General features: G+C 54.0%; 1 protein-coding gene and 3 long non-coding RNA genes across 4 annotated transcripts; all 4 read left to right on the forward strand.

Annotated features, from left to right (window-relative positions):
- The first annotated feature begins 200 nt into the window (after window positions 1-200).
- Window positions 201-4,181, forward strand: LOC120387790. Its single transcript, XR_005590341.1, has 3 exons — window positions 201-229; window positions 2,207-2,361; window positions 4,149-4,181. It is a non-coding gene; the product is annotated as an uncharacterized LOC120387790 (long non-coding RNA).
- Window positions 4,182-6,277: 2,096 nt separating this feature from the next.
- On the forward strand, window positions 6,278-7,436 carry LOC120387787. Its single transcript, XR_005590338.1, has 3 exons — window positions 6,278-6,339; window positions 6,851-6,994; window positions 7,375-7,436. It is a non-coding gene; the product is annotated as an uncharacterized LOC120387787 (long non-coding RNA).
- Window positions 7,437-7,494: 58 nt separating this feature from the next.
- Window positions 7,495-10,154, forward strand: LOC120387785 (maestro heat-like repeat family member 5). The gene is made up of 4 exons (XM_039508934.1): window positions 7,495-7,549; window positions 8,273-8,428; window positions 9,512-9,634; window positions 10,014-10,154. Exons 2-4 carry the CDS (start codon window positions 8,366-8,368, stop codon window positions 10,137-10,139), a joined length of 312 nt encoding a protein of 103 aa, XP_039364868.1. The 5' UTR covers window positions 7,495-7,549; window positions 8,273-8,365; the 3' UTR covers window positions 10,140-10,154.
- A 428-nt stretch (window positions 10,155-10,582) lies between these two features.
- LOC120387789 lies at window positions 10,583-12,818 on the forward strand. The gene is made up of 3 exons (XR_005590340.1): window positions 10,583-10,644; window positions 11,478-11,631; window positions 12,715-12,818. It is a non-coding gene; the product is annotated as an uncharacterized LOC120387789 (long non-coding RNA).
- Window positions 12,819-22,498: the final 9,680 nt, after the last annotated feature.

The following is a 22,498-nucleotide window of genomic DNA, read 5'->3' on the forward strand; positions in this document are numbered from 1 at the left end:
CAGCCTCCCGCGGGACAGACTGTTCCAGGGCAGCTGAGCGATGGAAATACTCAGTCCCGACAGGCTCTGTCCCTCTCATTGCAGACCCCGGGAGCAGCTTCCCTCAGCCCAGCTCCAAGCCCTGCTGATGAGAGCCGTGAAGGTCTGACGACACCCACCCTGGAGCGATTTCAAGCCGCCGAGGAAGAGCTGAGGACCATCGTGTCTCTACGGAGACAAGATGGAGAGAGTAAGAGACTCCCGCCGTGGGGCAGGGGATGCTGCGCAGAGAGGGGAGGAGAATTTCCTCTCTAGGAAACTGTTCCTGGGACACACGGGCATGGTGCTGTGAAGGGTGGCTGAGCCCCTTTCCCTTCATCGCTTGGCGCGGGGATCAGCGGCGTGAGGTGTTTGACCTGTTCTCTGCCCGCTGGAGCTCTGACACGTCCTGAGGACAGCCCAGCCCCACTGAAGGGGGCGATAGCCCCAGCCCTGGCAGCGCAGCACTTACCTAGTCTGCCCAGGGGCCTCCACACTGGTTTCCTCAGACATGCTGCGGGGCCTTGTTTTCCAGCTGAAGGATCAGGAGGAATTTGGCTTTGCACTTTTCTCTCTGTCTCTCCTAGCTCTGATCCTGCTGCCCATCCCCACAGGATCTGAGTGCCTCCCCGTGAATTAGACTGGCCTAGGAGGTTTCTGGCAGACTTCATTTCTACATCCCCTGGGTAGGAGGCTCTCAGAGTCATTAATCCACCTGATTAAAGAAGCTCCACCGCCCACCTGGGAGGTAGGAAAACAACCCAATTGACACCTCGGGAAACTGAAGCCCAGAGAGCTCCTTGATTTGCCCAAGCCTGCGCAGGTGGGGTTATCGAGAAAGGAATCAGGGTTCACGTTCCCTACAGTCCTTTAACTGTTGCCTTCAATCACTCGGCCTGGAAATAGGTGACATTCCTGCCCTTCCCCAGATACCGCCTGCCCATGGCGCCTAAGTGCAGACTTATTCCCTTCCTGGGCTTTGGCTTTCCTGGAAACTCGGAGACTCATAAACAAACAGAATCCTGAGCCTGAGCTTCCTCCCCAAACCTGCCTGTTCCTGGGGTTTCCTGCAGGTCGTCCCTGTCTCTGTCCGAGTTCCCTGTTTCCAGCAGGTCCGAGGGGGAAGATAACAAATGGCCCCTCAATCAGCAGATTGATTTGTGCAGGGCTCTAACTCCTGCTAGCAGAACAGGGCACCAGAATCCAGCCACCCGGGTTGTAGCTCCTGCTCCTTGTTCGAGAGAGGAAAGAGCAATGACCAATTCCTCATGGAAGAGCCCTAGGGGGCGGCCTGTCCCTTTCAGGTCTGTCCACCCTGTGCTGCAAACTCTGCAGCAGGAGCCGGAAAGCCTGGCCCTATGGACGTGGGCTCCCAGGGCTGGCACTGTGGGGCCAAACGGCAACGCAGCCTCTTCTGGGCTTGGGCTGGAACTGGAGCTCTGAAGCCTGGGGCGGCGGGGCTTCAGAGCCTGGGCTCCAGCCCAAGTCTCAGGTCTGCACTGCTGTTCCCAGTGCCATAGCCTGAGCCCGAGGTTAGAGAGCCGGCTTTGAGATTGGTTACGGCAGGTTTTAAAATCCCGCAGTGTAGAGGTTCTCCTTAGGGCTGGGGCCTGGAGCTGGCTAGCCCCGTCCAACTAGCCCTGCCTGCCATCTCTGGGATGGGCTCTGGGGTACATCAGTGGAACCAGCTGGGTCTGGAGCAGCGCTTCTCTACCTGGGACATCCTCAGGGCCAAACAGGTGGTATTGGACGTGCCCCACACAGCACATATGGGGCCCACAATGGAAACTGGGTTGAGAAGCACGGGCCTGGAGGAACTGATTGTGCTAGAAAGATCAGCAGGAAGCTGCAGAGATGGAGGAAAGGCTCCTGCAGGGAAGCCCTTGAGAGCAGGCTGAGAGCAGTTTGCTAAGGCAGGGAAGGCCCTGGGATAGCAGGGAGTTTGGGCTGTGCCCACAGTAAGGTTTGGGGGAAGTCTTTTGTGTGTGTTTCTGAGCTTTAAGGTACTAAACCAGACCTCAGGAAGGCTGGGGTTCCTGGACTTGTCAAAGCCTCTTTCTTCAGATTATGGAGGAGCCAAGATGGGCAACCGAGGTGAGAGGCGGCTTGCAGGGCTGCCAGGAAGGGTTACCTGGGAGGTTGCCACTCATGGATAAATCCATCCCTCAACTTTCTGGCATTCTTCCAGGTTGGAGACGTCGTGGGACGTATCTTAATCTGGCTGGACAACGTCTGTCATCCCAGAGCCAGAAAAGCAGCACTGAGGGCCACGGCCTTGCTGGCTCGTTCCCACCCCCAGGACGTGGTTCTGAGCTGTGTGGCGCACACGCTGTCCTCGGACAGGTAGGGAGCTGCTCTGTTATCACCTCAGGCCATTATTTCTCTTCCTGCTCCTACCGACAGGCCACAGTCCGGGAAGGGTCCGTCGGGCTCACGCAGTTGGAGGGAGTTTCCTGCTGTGCAGAGAGCTGTCCAGGCTCACCAGAGGAGATGCCCAGGCCCAGCCACTGAGAGCCAACCCTCCTCCTGCACTCCCAGGATGGAGACGTGCCAGTTTTCTGGGAAGTCCAGCACTGTCCTGATTGCTATGGGTCACCCACTTCCTCTCCCATCAGTACAGGGCCAATAAATGACTCCACATCCCTGGGTCATGAGGTCTGGCTGCTCCCTATTGTGTGAGAGAAGGCAGAGATGGAAAAGGTCCATGAGGTCCATCTGTCCGTCCGCTGGGGACCAGTGCAGGATTGTTACCTGCAGTCAGATCCTAGTTATTCCATGGCTGAGGAAGTGGTGAAAAAATGCACTCATCCTTATGGCGCTGCGCAGCAGGTAAATCTCTTCAGACAGAAAGTTCCAGACCTAATTGTTGCAAACTAAATAAATAAATAAATGATCCACACATGACCAGGCGTAAATGCAGTGCAGCCTGCCTGAGTCTGCAGACAGCCGGCAAGAACAGCTCTGAGAGGGTGAGTGCCTCTTTTCATCTCAATACGTTGTGAACCCTGAGTCCTGCTGGTTATTGCCGATCACTTTGCAGAGTCATCCAGCTGAGGTGTTTATAATACAGTCTCCATGTGCCTAGGGGCCGTGAAACCCAACTGGACCCTCGCCAGAGGTCAAAACTCCGTCTTTCCTCAGCATCCTCTGCAATGCAGTTCTGCACTGACCATAGACAAATCTGTGTCACATGGGAGAGAGAATTGAAGAGCAGCATGAAAGAAACTGAATTTCTTACCCAGTTCCGTTACCAGAGGAATACAGTGTTGGTTTTCATATTGATTTGAGTGTTTGATTTGTAAACCTTTCAGGTTTGAATTCCTTGAAGCAGCCCCAGTGCTTTCCAGGGTCTGTGCTCAGAAGCTATAGAAACTCGGCAGCGTTGGCACAGAATTTCAGTCAAGCTTCCTGAAGACCTTAAATCCAGGCCATTTGCTCTTGGTTTGTCAACCTAGTTCTCAGTGTCCCCAGGGCTTGACCACCATGTCCGACCTTCCTCACCAAACTTGGAAGTTAAATGACTGGAAGCCTTTTGGATCTGTCTGCAGTCTTCCTGTGCGGATGCCTGGGGACCAGGGCGGTTAGATCAGCAAGAATGGAGAGAAGAGAGGAGGGGATTTCAGTACTAGTTTCCTTCCAGCTCTGTCACACTGGGCAGTACAATCTCCCTGAACCCTCTCCTATCAGGGCATGTTCTGAGTCAGTGTCTGACCCGTCCACCACACTGCAGTAGGATTCAGCTGCTAAGAGACACTTGGCCAAATGCTGGGTCTCAGTTACACCCCCAAATAGCCAGAGGAACTGCACTGAGGTCAGGCAAGTTCCTCGGGACTGAGCCTAGCGTAACAGAGCAGAATGTTGCACAGTCTGGTGGTCACACTGTGCTGGTCACTCGGTGGTCAGATCATGGTCACTGTCCTGGAAACAGCGGTGCTAGCTTCAGGAACAACAACCCATTAGGGGAAAGGAATAAATACAACCTTCTCTGATGGGACTTGCCCTGCCTCAGCCTCCCTGCACCAATCGGTGTCTCCTCTCTCAGACGCCTTTCCTGCCCTTTCCAAGCCTCTCCTGGGGAGGGCAAGAGGTGGCCAAGCAGGAAGGTCTGACTTCTCTTTCTGAATCTGCAGATGTGCCATTGAGCTGTGGAAGGCCCTGGGAAGAACCACAGCTCCCCAGGAGGTGCTGCAGCAGCTGCTGGACAAGCTCCAGCAGAGACACCGGGAGGAGAAGAGCGGCAATGTGTCTCTGGCTGTAAGTGAGGTTTGAGATGTCACTTTGAGAACCCGCAAGCGCGGGGAGGATAGTGCATCTGTGTGTGTCTGTGAGCTTCACCCCTTCTTAGCTTCAGGCCACGGCTCCACTACACAATGAAGCCGACCTGCGTAACCTCGGCATACAGCCGCCACAGCAATTCTATCCCTTGTGTGTGTCTGCACTTTGCTGCTTGTGTCGGCAGTGCACGTCCTCACCAGAAGCGCTCGTCTCGATTGTACGGTCAGGGTGGGGCATTGTGGGAAGGCTCCTGAAAGCCAGTTGACGTCTGCGACGTTGTGTCTACACTGACACTGCATCGACCTGGACTCTCTGCCACTTGTGGAGGTGGAGTTATGAATTTGGCACCAAGGGCAGTTCTGCCAATGGGAAGGAAATTCCATAGTTAGGGTGATGCTGGGTGAGGGCCTTGCATTGACATAACTCTGTAATGCAGACCAGGCCTTAGTGTGTCCTGGCCACCTCTAGCAAACCAAAGAGGTGTAAATAAAGCTTCACCCAGGAAAAGTTACTGATCTGAAGCGGTTTATCTGCTGGTGCCCTGGCTCTGTTTGCCGCTCTAGGTGGCTCTTTAGTGAGCAGGTGAAGTTCGGGTGTCTCTTGGAAGTATCCAGGTTTCTGGCTCTCTAAATTGTGACTAGAAATCTTCCCAGCATGGGATCATGAGATGTCAGTACTTTTGACTGGGCCAGAAACACTGGGTCTACAAGAACAGATCTCCTCAGGATGGTTTCAGCCCGTGCAGTCATGGCTGGAAACCCAAAGCACAGAGTCTGCACCATTAAGCGAAATAATGGGAATAACATCATCCAGACTCCTCTGACCTTTCCGTAGGGCTCCATCCTGCTTCCGTTCCAGGAATGGGTGAAGGTTCAGGACCCTCCAAATGTCTCCTCCCCTCTCAGGAGCCAATCCTCTTTTGTAATAGGCTGGGGAGGAAATGAGACCCGAGAAAAGGACCATAGCGACTGGCAATGGGGGCAGGTGGCAGATTGGGATAGTGGGTGAAATTCTTTCCCCCTCCAGGCAATGAGGACCATTTACGAGGTCCTTTTCCTATGGGGATACCGAGAAGCCATCCTGGAAATGTATCCCCAGATGCTCATCCTCTGCGTCAGGCAAGTGCAGTATGTGATGGATCTGCACTTGCCAGGGACCTACATGGCCAGCACGACATCCAGCCCCGAGGAGGATCCAGCTGCCTCAACCCCTAAGGTAATGACTGAAAGGAAAAGGAAGAACAGATGTGCTCTGCTAAACACATGTAGGCTGTTCATGGCCATCATTTGTTCGGGTGCTATAGTTAGCCCAGGCTCGCTTACACCAACTAAGGATCTGGCCCCACATGCCCGCTTGAGTCCTGTTACCTGTCACAGTAAAGAATCAAGTATTCAACCGCATTGAGTGATGACATCAACCATCTTAGAAGCTACAGTGTCACTAACTGGTTACAAACTCAATGAAACTGCAGTGTCGACAGGGCCCATTGGGCAGGGAGCACCATGATATCACACTGGATCTATCCTCGGGAGGCTAGCTCCTGCTGTCCATACTGTGTGTGCCAGGGCGTGTGCAGATTTGCCATGATTGGGGCTGATCTCGTTGCCTGACACTGGTATTTTTTGTCTTTAGCACGTCGGTGGAGGCTGTGAAGACTCTTTTTTCCATGCCCGGATACTGGAAGGAATTTGCCAGCATCCAATTTCAGCAGGGTTGGGACATGATAGCCTCACGATATTACTACTCGCAGGGTGTTGGCGTGATTGCAAGGTAGGAGCCCAAAGTTTCCTCTTCAGTGGGTCTCTCTTGGGAATGGGATTTCCGTGTGAAATGTTCCTCTGTTCCAGGCTGCCATCTCAGCCCAGCAACTAGAGAGGAACTCTCTCTCCCCTTGATAACCACAAGGGACTTTCTGCTCCATGTTCCAGAGCCATGATCGAGTTTGAGAACCCTCAGCTCCCTGCCGTCTTCAGAGAGGCCGTCACCACTGTTCAAAGGGAGAAGGAGGAGGAGCAGAGAAATATCGCCATAACTTTCTGCACTGAGGTGAGATTCATTAGTTGACAGGAGAGCAGCTCAGGCCAGTAAGCTCTGGGCACATTGTCAGCAGCTCAGCAGCCTTCCAGCCAGCTAGCTCCTCTCCGCACATGGATGGTGGTGGGGCATGGCACAGAGAGGAGGGAGAGACAGGGTGAGATCGCTCCTGGCTGGATGTACCTAGGTGGGATCCTGTGACAAGAGGAGATGTTTCTCCGGTGCCCCAAGGCCATGCTTCTCTCCTCACCTTTTCCTGGGGTTCTGCTTTTCTTCTGCCCCAGGGGTCTCTCCATGGCACTCAGTGGGGCCTGGAGATTCCCCTTTCCTGGGGTTTATTTGTGACTTGTGCATTAGTCTAAGTTCTGGGAATGAGCCAACTGAAAGAGCAGCAACTGGCTCCCTACACACCGGAGACGTTGTATGGGAGTAAGTGGCCATTTGGTAAAGATGAGTGTCCAGGGGACAGACCCCACAGGAAGACCTCTGCTCCTCAACCCGATGTTGATTTGGCTCTTTCCAGTTTCTCCAGAGTCCTTCCATTGAGACAATACTGACAAAATCAGAGCTCCAGGCACAGCTCATGGAATGGACCCAAGATAAAAACCCCATTGTACGTCGGCTCAGTCTGCGAGGCCTTGGCAGTATTGTGCTCCAGCCAGAAAAGGTGAGGCGTGGATTGCCCGGGGACCGAGGAAGCCGATGTCTATCGAATCGCTCAGCAATGAGGCGAGATCCCCACACAAGCCTTGTTGTTTAACGCACAGCACTCGAATGTTGGAGGTGCTTTACTGAGCAAATCAAGGCACGACGTGGTCCCTGCTCCCGTGAGCTGACCCTGATTGCAGATGTGATGCAGTGGGGAGGCGGGTGAGCAAAGACAAAGGTTACAGTGAGCAGCTGGCAGAGAGTGACAGGAGAATGACTTTGTGCCCCATTGGGCGGCTGTGCCAGCCGTGGTGTCTCATAGGTGGGAGTGGGATGGGCCAGCATATGCCCCAGGCTGTCATCCAGGGTAGTAATGAGCTGCCTTCTCCATTGCTGCAGGTGCACTCGTTACGGGCCCAGCTGCCAGCGATCATGGACATGTTCTGTGACACGGATAGAGGCGTGTCATGGGAGCCATGCATCAAGCTGCAGACATCATCTACCTCCTGGATGGGGAGGGCTTGGCTCCATCTCCCAGGACATTGCAGTCAGCCTTCGCCCCTTCATTGATGACGTAAGGCTGGGAAACACAGGAGAACCCCATTCCTCCCCGCCTGTCTCTGGTGCCCTTGTCTCTCTCTTCCCATCCCTTCCCTCCCACCCCTCAGCCCTGCCATGAAGCCTCCAAGGGTGCCCCTGCCATGGGTGGGAATCTCCTGCTCAGCCACCTCCCTGTCAGAGCTCTTCTCCGCAAACCTCAGCATCAGCGCCATGCTCCCAGCCCCTGCTGCCGCCTGGCCTCGGGAGAGGGTCCTGGCACTGGGCAGATGACCAGCTGTCTGGAGAACACCGGCCCCCAAAGAGGTGGAGATTCCCAGCAGGAAAGAGGTGGGTCAGGAATCTCCCGGCTCTCAGGGGCACCAAGGAGCAAAAGAACTGCTGTGTTTTGTAGCAGCACCTCCCTGTAAGGCTCCAGCAGCTGCTCCTCCCTTCCCCAGACCAGTCTCCAGCAGCCTTCCCTCCCTCTCCCCTAAGCTTCTAGGGGTCTAGGATTCTGTGCTCTCCAGACAGAAATTGTGTCTAGGACACCATGGGGCTGCACTGCCCTGCACAGTGTCTCAGGCCTTGTTCTACACAAGATGTCTATGGCGCTGGCCTGGTGGCCTCACTGCTCCCGCGACCCAAGTCAGTTAACACGGGGGACCCGGGCAGCGTGCGGATTATGACTCTGTCACGTTATGCTCTGATCCTGCCTGGCTTTAACCGGGCTTCCCCACTCCCTGTGTGTCATTGCCAGGAGAGGGACAGCGTGCGCTCCGTTGCCATTTTACTGCTTGGCAACGTGGTGAGCAGCGTGAAGGACCCGGACAAACCCATCGTGCAGCAGAAGATGATCCACTGCTTGCTCCCGCTCCTGCTGCACCTTGAAGACCGGGATGAGAGTGTGACACTGGTAAGTGCCACGGTCATTATTTCCTTAAGAGTAAAGAGCCAGAATCTCCTGGGGCCCCACTCCATTAATGGCCAGAGCCCCTTGCCCAAGCAGAGTCTTCTCCTCCTGCTTCACTCCATGCTGGAGCCCAGTGCCTCATCCATTCTCACAGCACACAGCACAATTGGGAAGAAAAGCCTTCTTCTGGGAAAGAGCCCTGACCCTCTCCTGCAAAGACGGGCCTCAGGCCTTTGGGCTGCTGCATCCAAAGGTTCATAACAAGAGGCAGCAAAGAAAAGGGAGCACAGATCTGTAAGAGCCCCTTCAGTTCAGGGAGCTGATATCTGCCCACAGCCTTCTGGAAAGTGGGTGCAGCTGCCTGACTTCTTCCCTGGAGCTCCTGAGAGAACTTCTCCAGGTCCCAGCTTCCCAGAATTCACGGACGTTGCCCTCTGTTGTTGGGCCAACTGGGATGTGGAGGAAGCCTGATCTGGGGCCCTTTGGTCCGACTCTTTGGGATCCCAAAGCTGACTCACGCTCTCATGCAGTCTCTTTGCACCTAAGGACTGAGCTGTGGAGATCTCTTATGAATCTTTCCAGGGCCGTCCATAGAGGGGCACAGGGCCTGGGACAACACCCCCTACTCTGCCCTAAGCCCCAGCCCCACTCCATCCCTTCCCCCAAGTGCCACCCCACCTCATACCACCGCTGCTCCGCCCCTGCCCCATCCCTATTCCTCCCCTCCCCCAAAGCCCCACCCCTCATTTCCCAAAGCGGCTGGGCGCTGGCGAGGTGGGGCATAGCATAGTGGGACCGGGAGTACTGCGCCTGGCCCCAGCATGGCCCACGTCCTGCGTCCCCCTGAAGTGCGGGGCCCCCCAAAGCGCAGGGCCCTGGTCAACCGCTCCAAACCATCCAAAGACAGGACGGCTCTGGCTCGCTCCAGCCAATTCCCTCTCCTGAGCACACTCCTGTGTACAACAAATGACAGGAATCTCCTCCACTAGCAGGAAAAGCAGGAGAACAAGTGACGGGGAAGGCTCCATGTCCCCCAGACTGTCCCTCTCTCAGTGAGAACCCTCTTGGTCTCACCTTCTCTTGCAGAGATGCAAACTGACGCTCTTCCGCTGCGCAGTGTTTCTCAGGTGGGCTCATTTGAAGGCGCTGTTCCGCAGCATGGCCTGGGATGGCTCCACACAGCTCCGGAAGTGTGCCTGGAAGTGCTTGGTAGGTGAATTCCTTGTGCCTTCAGAGTGGTGACTGGGGACTTGAGGAGACCTTTTAACCCCACACCTGAGTACCCATCCGCTTCCATCGGGTGGCAGGACTCTATTCAGGCTCTCTGCTGGTTCATTTCTGCAGGAGTTACAATCCCTGCACATGTTTGAAATTTGTCTCCTGAACTGTTAGACCTGCAAACTTTCTGAAAACAAAAGCTGAGGTTCTGGAGAACACAACAGTAACTCCAGAGAGGTGCTGCTATGGCGTATGGGCTCATACTGGCTGTTGCCATGCCCTGGCTCTATGCTTTGGCTTCCCTGGACTAGTCCCTGTGGGAAGAACATGTCATTTGTATATTGTGCGTTTCTTCCTTCTTTCTTCCTAGATGCAGAACAACAAGAGCCACATCCCCAAATTCCTGTTCCACGCCTTAGAATACCTGGAAAGCTCACAGACAACAATCAGACATTCTGCAGCCCTGTTCATTGGTAAGCAGAGCGACTTCACTTGAGCTTTTTTGACCTGCTTCCTTCAAAGCCCTTTTCTAGACTGCTGCTCTGTTCCCTCTCACAGCACCAGAATCTTAAAACTGTGTGTGTGTGTGTGTGTGTGTGTGTGTGTGACAGAGAGAGAGAGAGAGAGAGATTAACATGACTTCCAAGATGAGTGGAGCAACTTAGCTGTATCGATCGCACCAACTTCCCCTGCCCACAACTCCTCTTTGGCTGCGCCTTGGGGAAACCAGCATGATGTGAATTCAATCTCCTTTGGAAATCAGTCTCTCAGTGACTTCTAGGCTTCTGATGCTTTATCTAATGTGCTTTGTGAACAGATGTAAGGAATGTATTTAATTTCCCAAGGGCTGTCTTGGGAGAATGGCTGCATCTTTCGCAGTTTTAAGCAAAGGATTTGAAAAGTCATGAGATTCATTGTCTGTCTAGGAAATACTATCCACCATTACTGTGACTTGTTGTCTGAAACAGTGACTGAAGATGGCATCTCCCGCCTGTATGAAGGTAAGGAAATACCTCTGTGTGTTTGTGCCTCTGTGGGAAGTACAGGGGTGCAGCACAGGGCCTGAAAACAGTTTGAATGTGTCCCTCTCTGTCTAAGGACAGTGTTTAAGGAAGAAGGATGATCACGTGAGCTTTGATCGAGGTGCCACAATATGTGTGCAGGAGCAGGAAATTCCATCCCTAGCTCCTAGAATAGACGTAGCCTTAGAACTGTGTGGGGAGACTGTCTTCATAGAGGTCAGAACATCTCTGAAGGAAGGCCTGACAGAATTGAAAAGGGCTGTTGTTATTATTAAGGGTGGTGGTGGTGATGATGACAATTACCCTCTGTAGGGAAAGATTCATCACTTGCCCTCCCTGTAATGGAGAGATTTCAGGCCAGGGAACCACTCATATCTTGGTTATCAGCTCATAGGAAATTCCCTGAGTGCACATTGGGAACATCTTTCCCTGTGACCTCTTAAGGAACGAAGGCCCAGGGCCACATAGGATTTCAGTAGATGTTGTTAGGAGTCTAAATTCCTATGCGGATCTGTGCGTAAATGTTGGATGATTTAACACCTCTGCTTTTCTGTTCCATCCCAAGCAGAGTTGCTCCCACCTGCCTGTGTTTTAGCGTGTGGACGTGCGTATGCTGGGGGAGGGAAGTTACGCACGGAATGGGGTCTCCTCTCTGTCCAGGGCTATTTTGGGAGTAGCTGAGTTGCTGTTTCTTGCCTGCAGACTCTTGGGTAGCTAATAGCATGTGGCAATGGCCATCTGAAGGGGAGGTTTCCTAGGCACCAGTCACATCAGCACCATGGGGCTTCCAACCCGTTTCCTCTTTGTTTCAGCTTTTCAGGAAGTGCCTTTGACATGTGACAGGACCACAGGGCACATCCTCAATAGACATTACAAATGGCTGCAGAAGCTTGGAAATCTCGTGTCGGGTTCCGCATTCGACTAGGGAACCGGGACCGACACAGAAGACCTCTTTGTCCTGCTATGGTACGTACAACAGCGTCTTTGGAACAGGGACTGAACAACGAGGTGGATATTGGCAGATGACAGACAATTGTGTAGGTCAGTGAGGCGTAGAGAAGACTTTGAAGAAGTTGAAAGGGATCTAATAAAGCCATGTGACGGGCAGCACAATGGCAGATGAAAACCAGAGCTGACAAAGTCAGGGCCATACGCATTGAATGCCCGGATGTTAACGACTCCTACATATCGCTGGTGTCAGACACCAGAGCATGGACGGTTGGGCCCAGTGGCTGGAGCCGGGGTGGTGGGGCCTAGTGGAGGTCGAGCCGAGGGTTGGAGCTGGAGTGAGGAGCAGCTAGGGGCAGGGCCAGGGTGGGATTAATGATTCGCAGCCAACAGGAGCTGTAGGGGGCGGAGCCTACAGGCAAGAGCAGCTCATAGAGTATCACTAGCAGGGTTGGAAGGGACCTCAGGAGGTCATCTAGTCCAACCCCCTCCTCAACGCAGGACCGATCCCCAACTAAATCCCCAAATGGCCGGGAGAGGAACGGCAGCGCGCAGAGCCGCCTCGCCCCACCCCAGCCAGGCAGAGCCGGCCCGGCTGGAACGCAGCAGACAGGGGCTTTAGCGGCTGTACCACGGGGCCCCCCTTAGCCCTACTCCTTTCATGAGTGCATCACTGCCCCACTTCTGCCCCAGCCCCACACACACGGTTACAGGGCAGAACCCTGTAGCTGAACTCTGAAATCTCTCTCACTGTAATGAAGTTACTGCAGAGTCAGGACAACCCCACCTTTGGGCTCCATGTCTGACATCTCTCCCCACTGCACAGAGCCCTACATTCACAGAGCTTCTCGCATGTGATTCCCTCAGTCATCAGAGCCAGGCGGAGAGAGGAGAAAGTCTCCCAGACTCCCTCTATCCATTGCCAGCCCACAGGGTAGCGGAGGTTGTGGGGGGTTGGGTGCTCTCTTTACGCAATGCCAGCTCTCAGGGAAGTTACAAAGGAGCATTAGCAAAGTGTGGTGGTTTTGTGCTGTGGAAAACTACCCTGCTGGAAGGTTTTGTTCTTCTGATTTGTGTTCCTGCCCTTTCTCCCTCTTACAGACATCTAGAGGCTAACAGGAGCCAACCGGCCCACCACTGATCACATCTCTTGGGAGACGGCAAAGCAGCTGCTGCATGGGAAGGAGGAGAGAAAGAGGCAGAGCAGGATGTGCCGGGGTGCACCAGTCACACATAACCTCACAGTCTAGGCGGCGGAAGCCAAGCCCCTCCCAGCCCTGCCGGACATGCTACAACTGGAGCACCAGTGTGAAAGGAGCAGCTCAGCTCGGTCTAGGCAGATGCCGAAAATGGAGGATGCACATTGTAGGCTCCAGTCCAGAAGCAGCTGACGCCCCTGACTGCAGAGCCCGAGGTGCCGAGACCCAACCCCATCCCGGGTGCCTGCAGACGTGCAAGGGAGCTCGGAGTCTCTGGGAGATTCCCACGCCGGGAGCCCAGAGACCCCAGCCCATGGCCTAGAGACATCTCGTAGGAAGTAACCTGGGAGAACTAGCCATCGCCATGGTGACTGACGTCAGATGTTCTGGCTGGATCCCCACTGACTCAGTGCCGAACACATTGGCCATGGACAAGGCCCTGGGGTAGGACCGGGGAGTAACAAGGGCCTGGGTCCCCTACCCGGCCACCATCCATCCTTGGGTGGCAGCCCACCTCCCCAATGTGCCACTAGACTGCACAGCCCCAAGAGGAGGGCGGCCATCTTGTCTCTGAACTCTCAGCCAGACAGCCCTGTGCTGAAGGGCAGCGATATTGACTCTGCCCGTTGGGCCACACAGCACTGAGGAGAGAGCAGCCATATTGTCTGGAGCCATCGGGCCACACAGGCGTGAGAGACAGGATAGCGGCACGGACACTGGTCTCTGGGCCACACAGCCCTGCCGGAGAGGGAGGCGGCCGCCGGACTCTGGTCGTTGGGCCACACAGCCCGACAGAGAGGGAGGCGGCCGCCTGGACTCTGGTCTCTGGCCCCACAGCCCCGACGGAGGCGGGCGGCGCCGCGGACTCTGGTCGTTGGGCCACCACAGCCCCGACGGAGGCGGCGCCGCGGACTCTGGTCGTTGGGCCACACAGCCCGGCGGAGAGGCGGCCACCACGGACTCTGGTCGTTGGGCCACAGCCCCGGAGCGGAAGGCGGCCACGGACTCTGGTCGTTGGGCCACACAGCCCCGACGGAGGCGGCGGCCACGGACTCTGGTCGTTGGGCCACACAGCCCGGCGGAGAGGCGGCCACCGCGGACTCTGGTCGTTGGGCCACACAGCCCGACGGAGAGGCGGCCACACGGACTCTGGTCGTTGGGCCACAGCCCCGACGGAGAGGCGGCGGCCACGGACTCTGGTCGTTGGGCCACACAGCCCGACGGAGAGGGCGGCCGCACGGACTCTGGACGTAGGGACACAAGGCCCCTACGGAGCAGGCCGAAACACGGACTCTGGTCGTTGGGCCACACAGCCCCGACGGAGAGGGCGGCCGCACGGACTCTGGTCGTTGGGCCACACAGCCCCGACGGAGAGGGCGGCCACACGGACTCTGGTCGTTGGGCCACACAGCCCCGACGGAGAGGGCGGCCACACGGACTCTGGTCGTTGGGCCACAGCCCCGACGGAGAGGGCGGCTGTACGGACTCTGGTCTCTGGCCCCACAGCCCCGCCGGAGAGGGCGGCCGCACGGACTCTGTTCTCTGGGCCACACAGCCCCGACGGAGAGGGCGGCCACACGGACTCTGGTCATTGGGCCCCACAGCCCCGACGGAGAGGGCGGCCACACGGACTCTGGTCGTTGGGCCACGCAGCCCCGACGGAGCGGGCGGCCACACGGACTCTGGTCATTGGGCCCCACAGCCCCGACGGAGCGGGCGGCCACACGGACTCTGGTCTCTGGGCCACACAGCCCTGAGGGGGAGGGCGGCCGCACGGACTCTGGTCGTTGGGCCACACAGCCCTGAGGGGGAGGGCAGCCATTTTGACTGTGGCCATTAGGTCAAACCACACTGAGGCTAAGGGCAGTTATTTGGTTCCAGCCAAGGGACCTCGCCCCTTCACCCCTAAGGCATCACTCGTCTGTCACCAGGAGAATGACCCCATGACATAAGACTTTCGGGGTCAAGATGCAAACGTGAGCAGAAGCAAGGAGTGGCATGTGACCCCTCTAAGAGCTCCTCCCACTCCTCCCCCAATCTGGGGGTATTTTATCGCCATCGATCTACCTCAGGAATGGATCTGAGCAACGGGGGAAAGTTCTGGGGCAGAGTGACCCATCCGGAAGTGGGTCATGTAACCCCTCCAAGAACTCACCCCAGTTGGGGTGGGCCTCATCCTTAGGACCAACCAGAGAGGGGATTTCACCAGATAGGTGAAAGTGCCATGGTGGGGTGACCTGCCCATAAGAGGGGCCCATCACCCCTCCATGAAATCCCCCCACCGTCCTCTGCTAATCGATCAGGGTTTCACACTCATCCCTTAGGCCATCCCAGAAGGGAAACGTACCGATCAGAATAGGTAGTGCCCGAAGGCCTAGGCCAGAAGCCGCCGATCTCCGGAGCTCCATGTTTGCGTGACTGGCAGCATCGTCCTGGAAGTCGCAACCCAACACTGCGGGGAAGAGGCCGTCTCGTTCCAAGGATGTGTTTTGCAGAAATCATGGCCTCGACCTTCGGGCTATATCTGTTCTGATTGGTACATGTTTCCCTTCTGTGATGGCCCAAGGTGGGTTGAAACCGTCGCCAATTGGTAGAGGGTGGTGTGAGGGCTTTTTAGATGGCCCATGTGATCCTGTTGCGGGCAGGTCACTCCGCCACATTACTTCCGTGTTTGGTCAAATCCCCTCGGGTGGTCCTACAGGGCTGACACCCACTTCAATTGGTAGAGGACAGGGGGAGGAGTTCTCAGAGGGGATACACAACCCCCTTCTGGATGGGTCACCCTGTCCCAGAACATCCCCTGATCGGTCAAATCCAGTCTCCAGGTTGTAAAATGCTAGTTGCCCCTGCCAAATTTTAGTAAAAGAAGGGAAGAAAGGCATGTACCTTTTGCGTTATCTATAAGGTGTCCATCTTGGACTTGGGAAAAGAATGTGGTGACCTTTTCCCATGTGCTCTATTATTTTGGGTGGGGAAGCACACTCCCACGCACGGATTGAATCCGCGTAGATAGGGTCTAACATCCAGGCAGAGACGTCTCAAATAGTGATAGTGAGGGGTTTTAGTTAGGTCTACTCACCCGTTCCTATGTCCCTCATCGAAGTCCGTCCCTGATGTCCAATGTCAAGAGAGCAGCAGCCATCCACCACTGTCCTTGCAAGAGAAGAGAGAGAACATCAACATTACCTCAGGGGTGTAACTGTTTGGGAGAGTGGAGCATTTCCAGAGTTAAAGTTTTGTTAATCTGCCCCTTCTCTGTCCTATCCTAGCCCTTTTCCCCATAGGAAATAAAGTCTTGTTTGTGTGGTTACCACTGCGTGTCCTTTTTTTCTTGTGCTAAGGGAAGCTACGATAGATGGGCTTTACAAAGGGGACTATGTGGGAAGAATTTACTGTAAGATTCCCCATGTCTTCTGAATGGGGTTTGGGTCCTGCCCTCTTTAAAGGAAGGAAAATCCTTACAGGTGATCCCACGGGGGTGAAACCCACTGTGATTACTTAGTCATCTGTCCTATTCACCACGATGTTTGTGACCCTGTGTATCACAGGGAAGTAGCCCATGGGGCATTATAAATCCTCTGATTTCAAATGGACACTCGTGGATGAAGAAGGACAACTTTCAAATCCAGTGTGCACCGAGATTGTATGGACACTGAACGTATTGAGTACAATGCTCTTATCTTTCATCTGTTCATTAAACAAGGCCAAAGGAGCAGGGTTGGGAGGCTGGGCATTGACTTCCCCAGGATCATTCCTCTCCTAGTGATTCCCATTACAAATCTCCAGTCAAGGATGGGTAAGAATGGTGTCCCTAGCCTCTGTTCGTCAGAGGATGGAGATGGATGGCAGGAGAGAGATCACTTGATCATTGCCTGTTAGGTTCACTCCCTCAGGGGCACCTGGCATTGGCCACTGTCGGTAGACAGATACTGGGCTAGATGGACCTTTGGTCTGACCCGGTACGGCCTTTCTTATGTTCTTATGTATGGACAAACCCTAATGTCCTCAGTGATTCTAAGGGACAAGATGCCAGGTTTGGAATAAAATTCTGCCTCCTTAAGATCATGTTTTCCATGAATTCAACTGTCACCAGATGGATCAGACTGAACAGTTTCAAACCTCGAGGAGGCTCTTACCTTCTAAACAGGGTCGGCTGTTTTCAAGTAAAATCACTAAAAGGGAAGGAGAAAACTCGAAAGAGGTTCCTCCTGGCGCTCAGGTACGTGAACCCCAATATTCCCCCAGTCCTCAAAGAGAGACCTGGAGAAGGAGACTTGCTGAAGCAAAGCCACAGGGTCTCTGAGGTTTCCCTGGCCCCTCGCCCCTGTCCTGCCTGGCTGATGTCAGCATCTCTCTGTGAGGTCACCACCTCCCCACCACCTTTGACCAATAGCCTGAGGTCCTGCAAAAGGCCTTTGTGATGTCACTGCCACACCCTCCCTTGCTGGGCTAATGTCCTGCCCCTGGCCAGGCACTTTGAAGGTTTGAGCTACTCCCTGTGGATCACCCCACTCAAGGAGCATTCGTTCTAGGAAGCAAGCCGGATAGACAGGAAAACATCAGACGCTGCTCCCAATGCTACACTCAGTTCTAAAGAAACTAGTCGACTTTATTGCCAGAAGAGACCATTAGAGCATCTAATCTGACCCCTGCATATCACAGGCCTCCTGTATGACACACTAGCTACTTTTGGGGTAAACACATTCCAGAAAGGCATCCAGTCATCATGAAATGACGTCACGAGATGGAGAATGCACCACTTTCCTTGGTAGCTTGTTCCTGTGGTGAATCATCCTCGCTGTTGAATATTTGTGCCTTAATTGTAATATGAATTTGTCTCTTTTCACCTTCCAGCCATTGGCTTTTTTTATGCCTTTCTCTGCTACATTAAAGAGCCCTTTAATAGCCAATCTTTCCTCTCCAGTAAGGCACTTCAACATTTCAATGAAGTCACCTTTCAATCTTCTTTTGATAAGCTAAACAGGTTGAGCTCTTTCAATAGCTCACTAGAAGGCATTTTTCTCCAGCCCTCAGAACATTTGGTGGCTCTTTGCTGTCTCAGCTCCAATTTCACACCATCTTTTTCAAATGAGGACACCAAAACTGGAGGCAGTATTCCAGTATCAGTCTCGCTGATACCATGTCACCTCCTGTGACGTTCTTGACATAATCTGTAACTGTATAGATCACCGTTGCGACCACTGTTCTATATTTGCAGCCAATATTGTATAAAGGTGGTCACATAAAGGGTCTATGGAGAGGTTATGATTGGCTGATTATAATTATGCTATCTCTAGATATGTATCATTTTTGTAGTTGACATTATGAATATTGGCTCTATGCTGCCTGTATTTCCAACTTGTGCTATGCTTCTGGGGAACACCCCAGCCAGACAAATTGGTGTCAGCTCTGCCTAGCCTGCTTGATGGCCCATTAAGGACCATCAGCTACACAATTGACCCATTTAGCGAAGGCAGATATGCCTTGTGGCTCAGCAAGGTGTGCAGGGACCTGCCTATGGACAGAAATCTAAGGTTTTTCGATGTCACGTGCTGGATAGAGTGTCCTTGGGACAAAGAAAGCAAAGACCACATGGCAAGAGACTATAAAAGACTGACGCCTCATCTCCATCTTGTCTTCAGTCCTGCTTCCTACCTCTGGAGGGACTTTGCTACAAACTGAAGCTCTGTACAAAGGACTGAATGGCCCATCCCAGTTGTGGATGTACTCCAGAGACTTGATTTGAACCTGCAGTTTATTCCATCACTGCTACAAGCCTGAACCAAGAACTTTGCCAAAGTACAAGTTTTGCCCAGGGCACCATTTCCCCTGACGCTGGTCCTTGGTAACATTTCTTGATGGGGGAGGCAGGGGGAGGGGAGAGATGAGGCGTTTTCTCTCTGTTTCTTTCCTCTCCGTTTTCTGCTCCTTCCTTCAATTCCAGAAACCTCCCTTGTGTTTCAGACTGTGCAGTGACACCCTCCCCACCCCAGGACTATGGAGCCTTTGGAGCAGAAAGATCTTAGGAGCTAAGCATGAATCCAGGGGTGAGTAGCTGGCAGGAAGGAGTCCTAGCAACTCTTCTGGGAGTGCAGGGGAGGAATGACTCCCCCTTCTCTACATTCTCCCCATGGGGCTCTGGGGAGCAGGGAGGGTTGTGTGATATATTCCATCCAACATTCCCCTTTGATCCAAACCGAGAGACATCTCAGCTATGCACGATCCCCTTGGCAGCACCAAACAAGGGATGTTTTCCACTGCCCAGGAGACCCAGCCAGGGACTGATGTGCTGGAGATATGTTGGGAAAAGGGACTGTCTGAATTACCAAGGCAGGAAGCAAACAATGTACAGCAACATCATTAACCACAAACCATGCTCCAGCCAGAAGGGAAATGGGCAGGAATTCTTGCTGTTCAGCCATGGCCACACATACAGAGCTGCACAGCAGTGAGGGTGCTGGGTAAGCTGGTCTGAGCGAACAATTGGAAATGATCCTTCAGTGAGAACAGAACCAGAGTGTAGAAAGGCCCTATTTTAAGTGGTTGAGGCTGAGGCCTTAGGAAGCTGGCCTACGATACCATAGGGATCTTTCTGTGGAGGTGTGATACTTGCCAGCTAGGGGAAGCTGGTGTGTGGTGTCTTTGTGGCTGCAGTTTCAGTGATGCAGGTTTCTCTATCCCATTGTTCCAGGGTCATCCTACTACATTGCCAGCTGCTTTTCAGCTGCAGTGTGGAGACTGTTTGTGTGTGGGGAGAGACAGTGTGTGTGTGTGTTGGGGAAGAGTGAGTGTGCTGATGTAGGTAGGAGCGGATCATTATTACCCCTACTTGAAAGAGGGAGACGCTCAGGCTGAGAAAGGAGAACTGACTTGTCTTAGGTCACACAGCCAGTCAATGGCAGAATTGGGAATAGGACCCAGAGCCCTGATTGTCAAATTAACCATCGGATTTTGAATTACATACATTGAATGACCTCAAGAAAGTGCTCTCAGATAAGCTCCAGACCAACAAGTATGCACAGTAATTATTCAGCCAGTATTTTAGGAGAACTGCAAAGTTAGAGAGAATCATGAACTGCTCAGAGACAATTAATGCAGAGAAGCAGCAAAATCCATCAAACATATAAGTGGTTATGACTTATTTACTTGGTCTTAAAAGAGAACAAAAAGGCCTTGAGTCTCCTCCCTGTCATTAACCCCCTGATCAGACAATCAGGGTAGAGACTGAGGAGGGGAGGCTGAGAGGTCTCACCAGAGAGCTCAAAGGATGGCCCAGGTCACTGGCGGGGATCACTGCCCCAGCACTACTGCAGCTCCACAGTTTTGGGTGGACCTCCCTCAGTGAGAGCTGCCGAGCACTCCCCCGCAACACACACACACACACACACACACACACCCCTCCTGGTGTTAGGAGGGGAACGGGAGAAAGGAGAAAAGAAGCAAGAGAGGAAGAGAAAGGAGGGATGGATGGAGGAAAAGGTGAAACAAAAAGGACAAACCCTAATGTCCTCAGTGATTCTAAGGGACAAGATCCCAGGTTTGGAATAAAATTCTGCCTCCTTAAGATCATGTTTTCCATGAATTCAACTGTCACCAGATGGATCAGACTGAACAGTTTCAAACCTCGAGGAGGCTCTTACCTTCTAAACAGGGTCGGCTGTTTTCAAGTAAAATCACTAAAAGGGAAGGAGAAAACTCGAAAGAGGTTCCTCCTGGCGCTCAGGTACGTGAACCCCAATACTCCCCCAGTCCTCAAAGAGAGACCTGGAGAAGGAGACTTGCTGAAGCAAAGCCACAGGGTCTCTGAGGTTTCCCTGGCCCCTCGCCCCTGTCCTGCCTGGCTGATGTCAGCATCTCTCTGTGAGGTCACCACCTCCCCACCACCTTTGGCCAATAGTCTGAGGTCCTGCAAAAGGCCTTTGTGATGTCACTGCCACACCCCTCCCTTGCTGGGCTAATGTCCTGCCCCTGGCCAGGCACTTTGGAGGTTTGAGCTACTCCCTGTGGATCACCCCACTCAAGGAGCATTCGTTCTAGGAAGCAAGCCGGCTAGACAGGAAAACATCAGACGCTGCTGCTCCCAATGCTACACTCAGTTTTTTAGAAATTAGTCGACTTTATGGCTAGAAGAGACCATTAGAGCATCTAATCTGACCCCTGCATATTACAGGCCTCCTGTATGACACAATAGCGGGTGGAGGGGGCTGAGGAGGTGGGCAGTGGCGGGGGGACAGGTGAGCCAGTGGCTGACCCCAGCTCACCTCCGCTCCACCTACTCCCCTGAATGTCCCACCCCGCTTCCGTGAATCAGCTGTTCGCGCAGGAAGCCTTGGAGGGAAGAGAAGCGGTGTGGCAGCTTCGCGCTCAGGCCCAGTAAGGTGGAGACAGAGACAAAGTGAGCTGGGTCAGGGGGGCCGCCCGCACCACAGCAGGTAACCCGGGGGGTGCACAGGGGAACCGCTCCCCACCCCAGCTCACCTACCTCCCCTCTGCCACCCTGGGCCTTAGTGTGAAGGTGCCATTTGCTTCTCAGTCCTCCCAGGCGTCCCACATGAACCATCAGGGGCAGGGGTTCCAGAGGTGGTCAGGGGACAGGGAGAAGGGGTGGTTGAATGGGGCAAGGGTCCCAGGGGGGCCATCAGGAATGAGGAGGGGTTGGATGGGGTGACAGGGGGCAGTCAGAGGACCGGGACGGGCAGTGGTTGGGGGGGGGTCCAGAGGGGGGGGCGTTAAAGGAACGCAGGGGGTTGGATCGGCGCAGGAGTCCCGGGGACACAACCCCTGGGGTGAGGAGGCAACTGGTTGTTAAGATTTTGGTAGCTCATCCCTGGCCAGAGGGGTGGGAGGCTGAGGAGGAGAGCAGGCGGGCAGTGGCAGGGGATGAGTATGCGAGCCGGGGAGGGGAGAGCTGAGGTGAGCTGGGGGACTGAGGAGGTGAGCGGGCAGGAATTGGTGGGTTGGCAGGTGAGCTGGCGGTGGGAAGGGGTTGAGAAGGTGAGCGGGGTGGGAGGCTGAGAAGGCGAGTAGTGAGTCAGTGGCTGACCTGTTCTCATGATCTGGTCTGGCTCCCATCCCCTCTCCGAGGGTTGCAGCTGTCTGGGGGTGTTGCCTTCCACATTCACACCTCATTCATTCAATAGCATAATTGACTACAAAGTGGGGGGAAGATCTTATTCTACTTCTAGCAAAAAGAGAATTTTCTTTTACCTTCATTATACTACCTTAGGGGCCTGCTATAACTTATTACCAACATTCAATACTGCTGTTTTGGCGGGGTGGTGCTGGGGAAGGAGGGTTTGTTTCCACAGGGCGGACAGTCCTTGAGGGGGGGGTGTTTTGTGGGGCTGGGTGGCACTGGGGGGTTTCACTGGAGCCAGGGGGGTTTTGGCCCTCAGCTGTTTTCTTTGGAGTACTATTGCCCTTGCCGCTTTACGAGTTGTGCAGTCCTGGACTAAACCACAGACTCTGGACTCAGCATTCAAGTATCCTGCAGTCTGAACTTCGAATCCGATACATTCCCTCATTGGCTACCATTGTTTTCCCAGCATGGAAGTGCTTTTTGTCCAACATGGCAGCCAGATTGGGATCCATAGGCATGGAATGGCTCTGAAGGAATCAGCTGTTTCTCTCTGCGCTTCATGAAACTTTGGATTGAAATGGTAAAGGACAGTTGTTCCCAATTTAAT

The sequence above is a fragment of the Mauremys reevesii genome, linkage group 21 (assembly GCF_016161935.1).
Source record: "Mauremys reevesii isolate NIE-2019 linkage group 21, ASM1616193v1, whole genome shotgun sequence".
Classification (NCBI taxonomy): domain Eukaryota; kingdom Metazoa; phylum Chordata; order Testudines; family Geoemydidae; genus Mauremys; species Mauremys reevesii.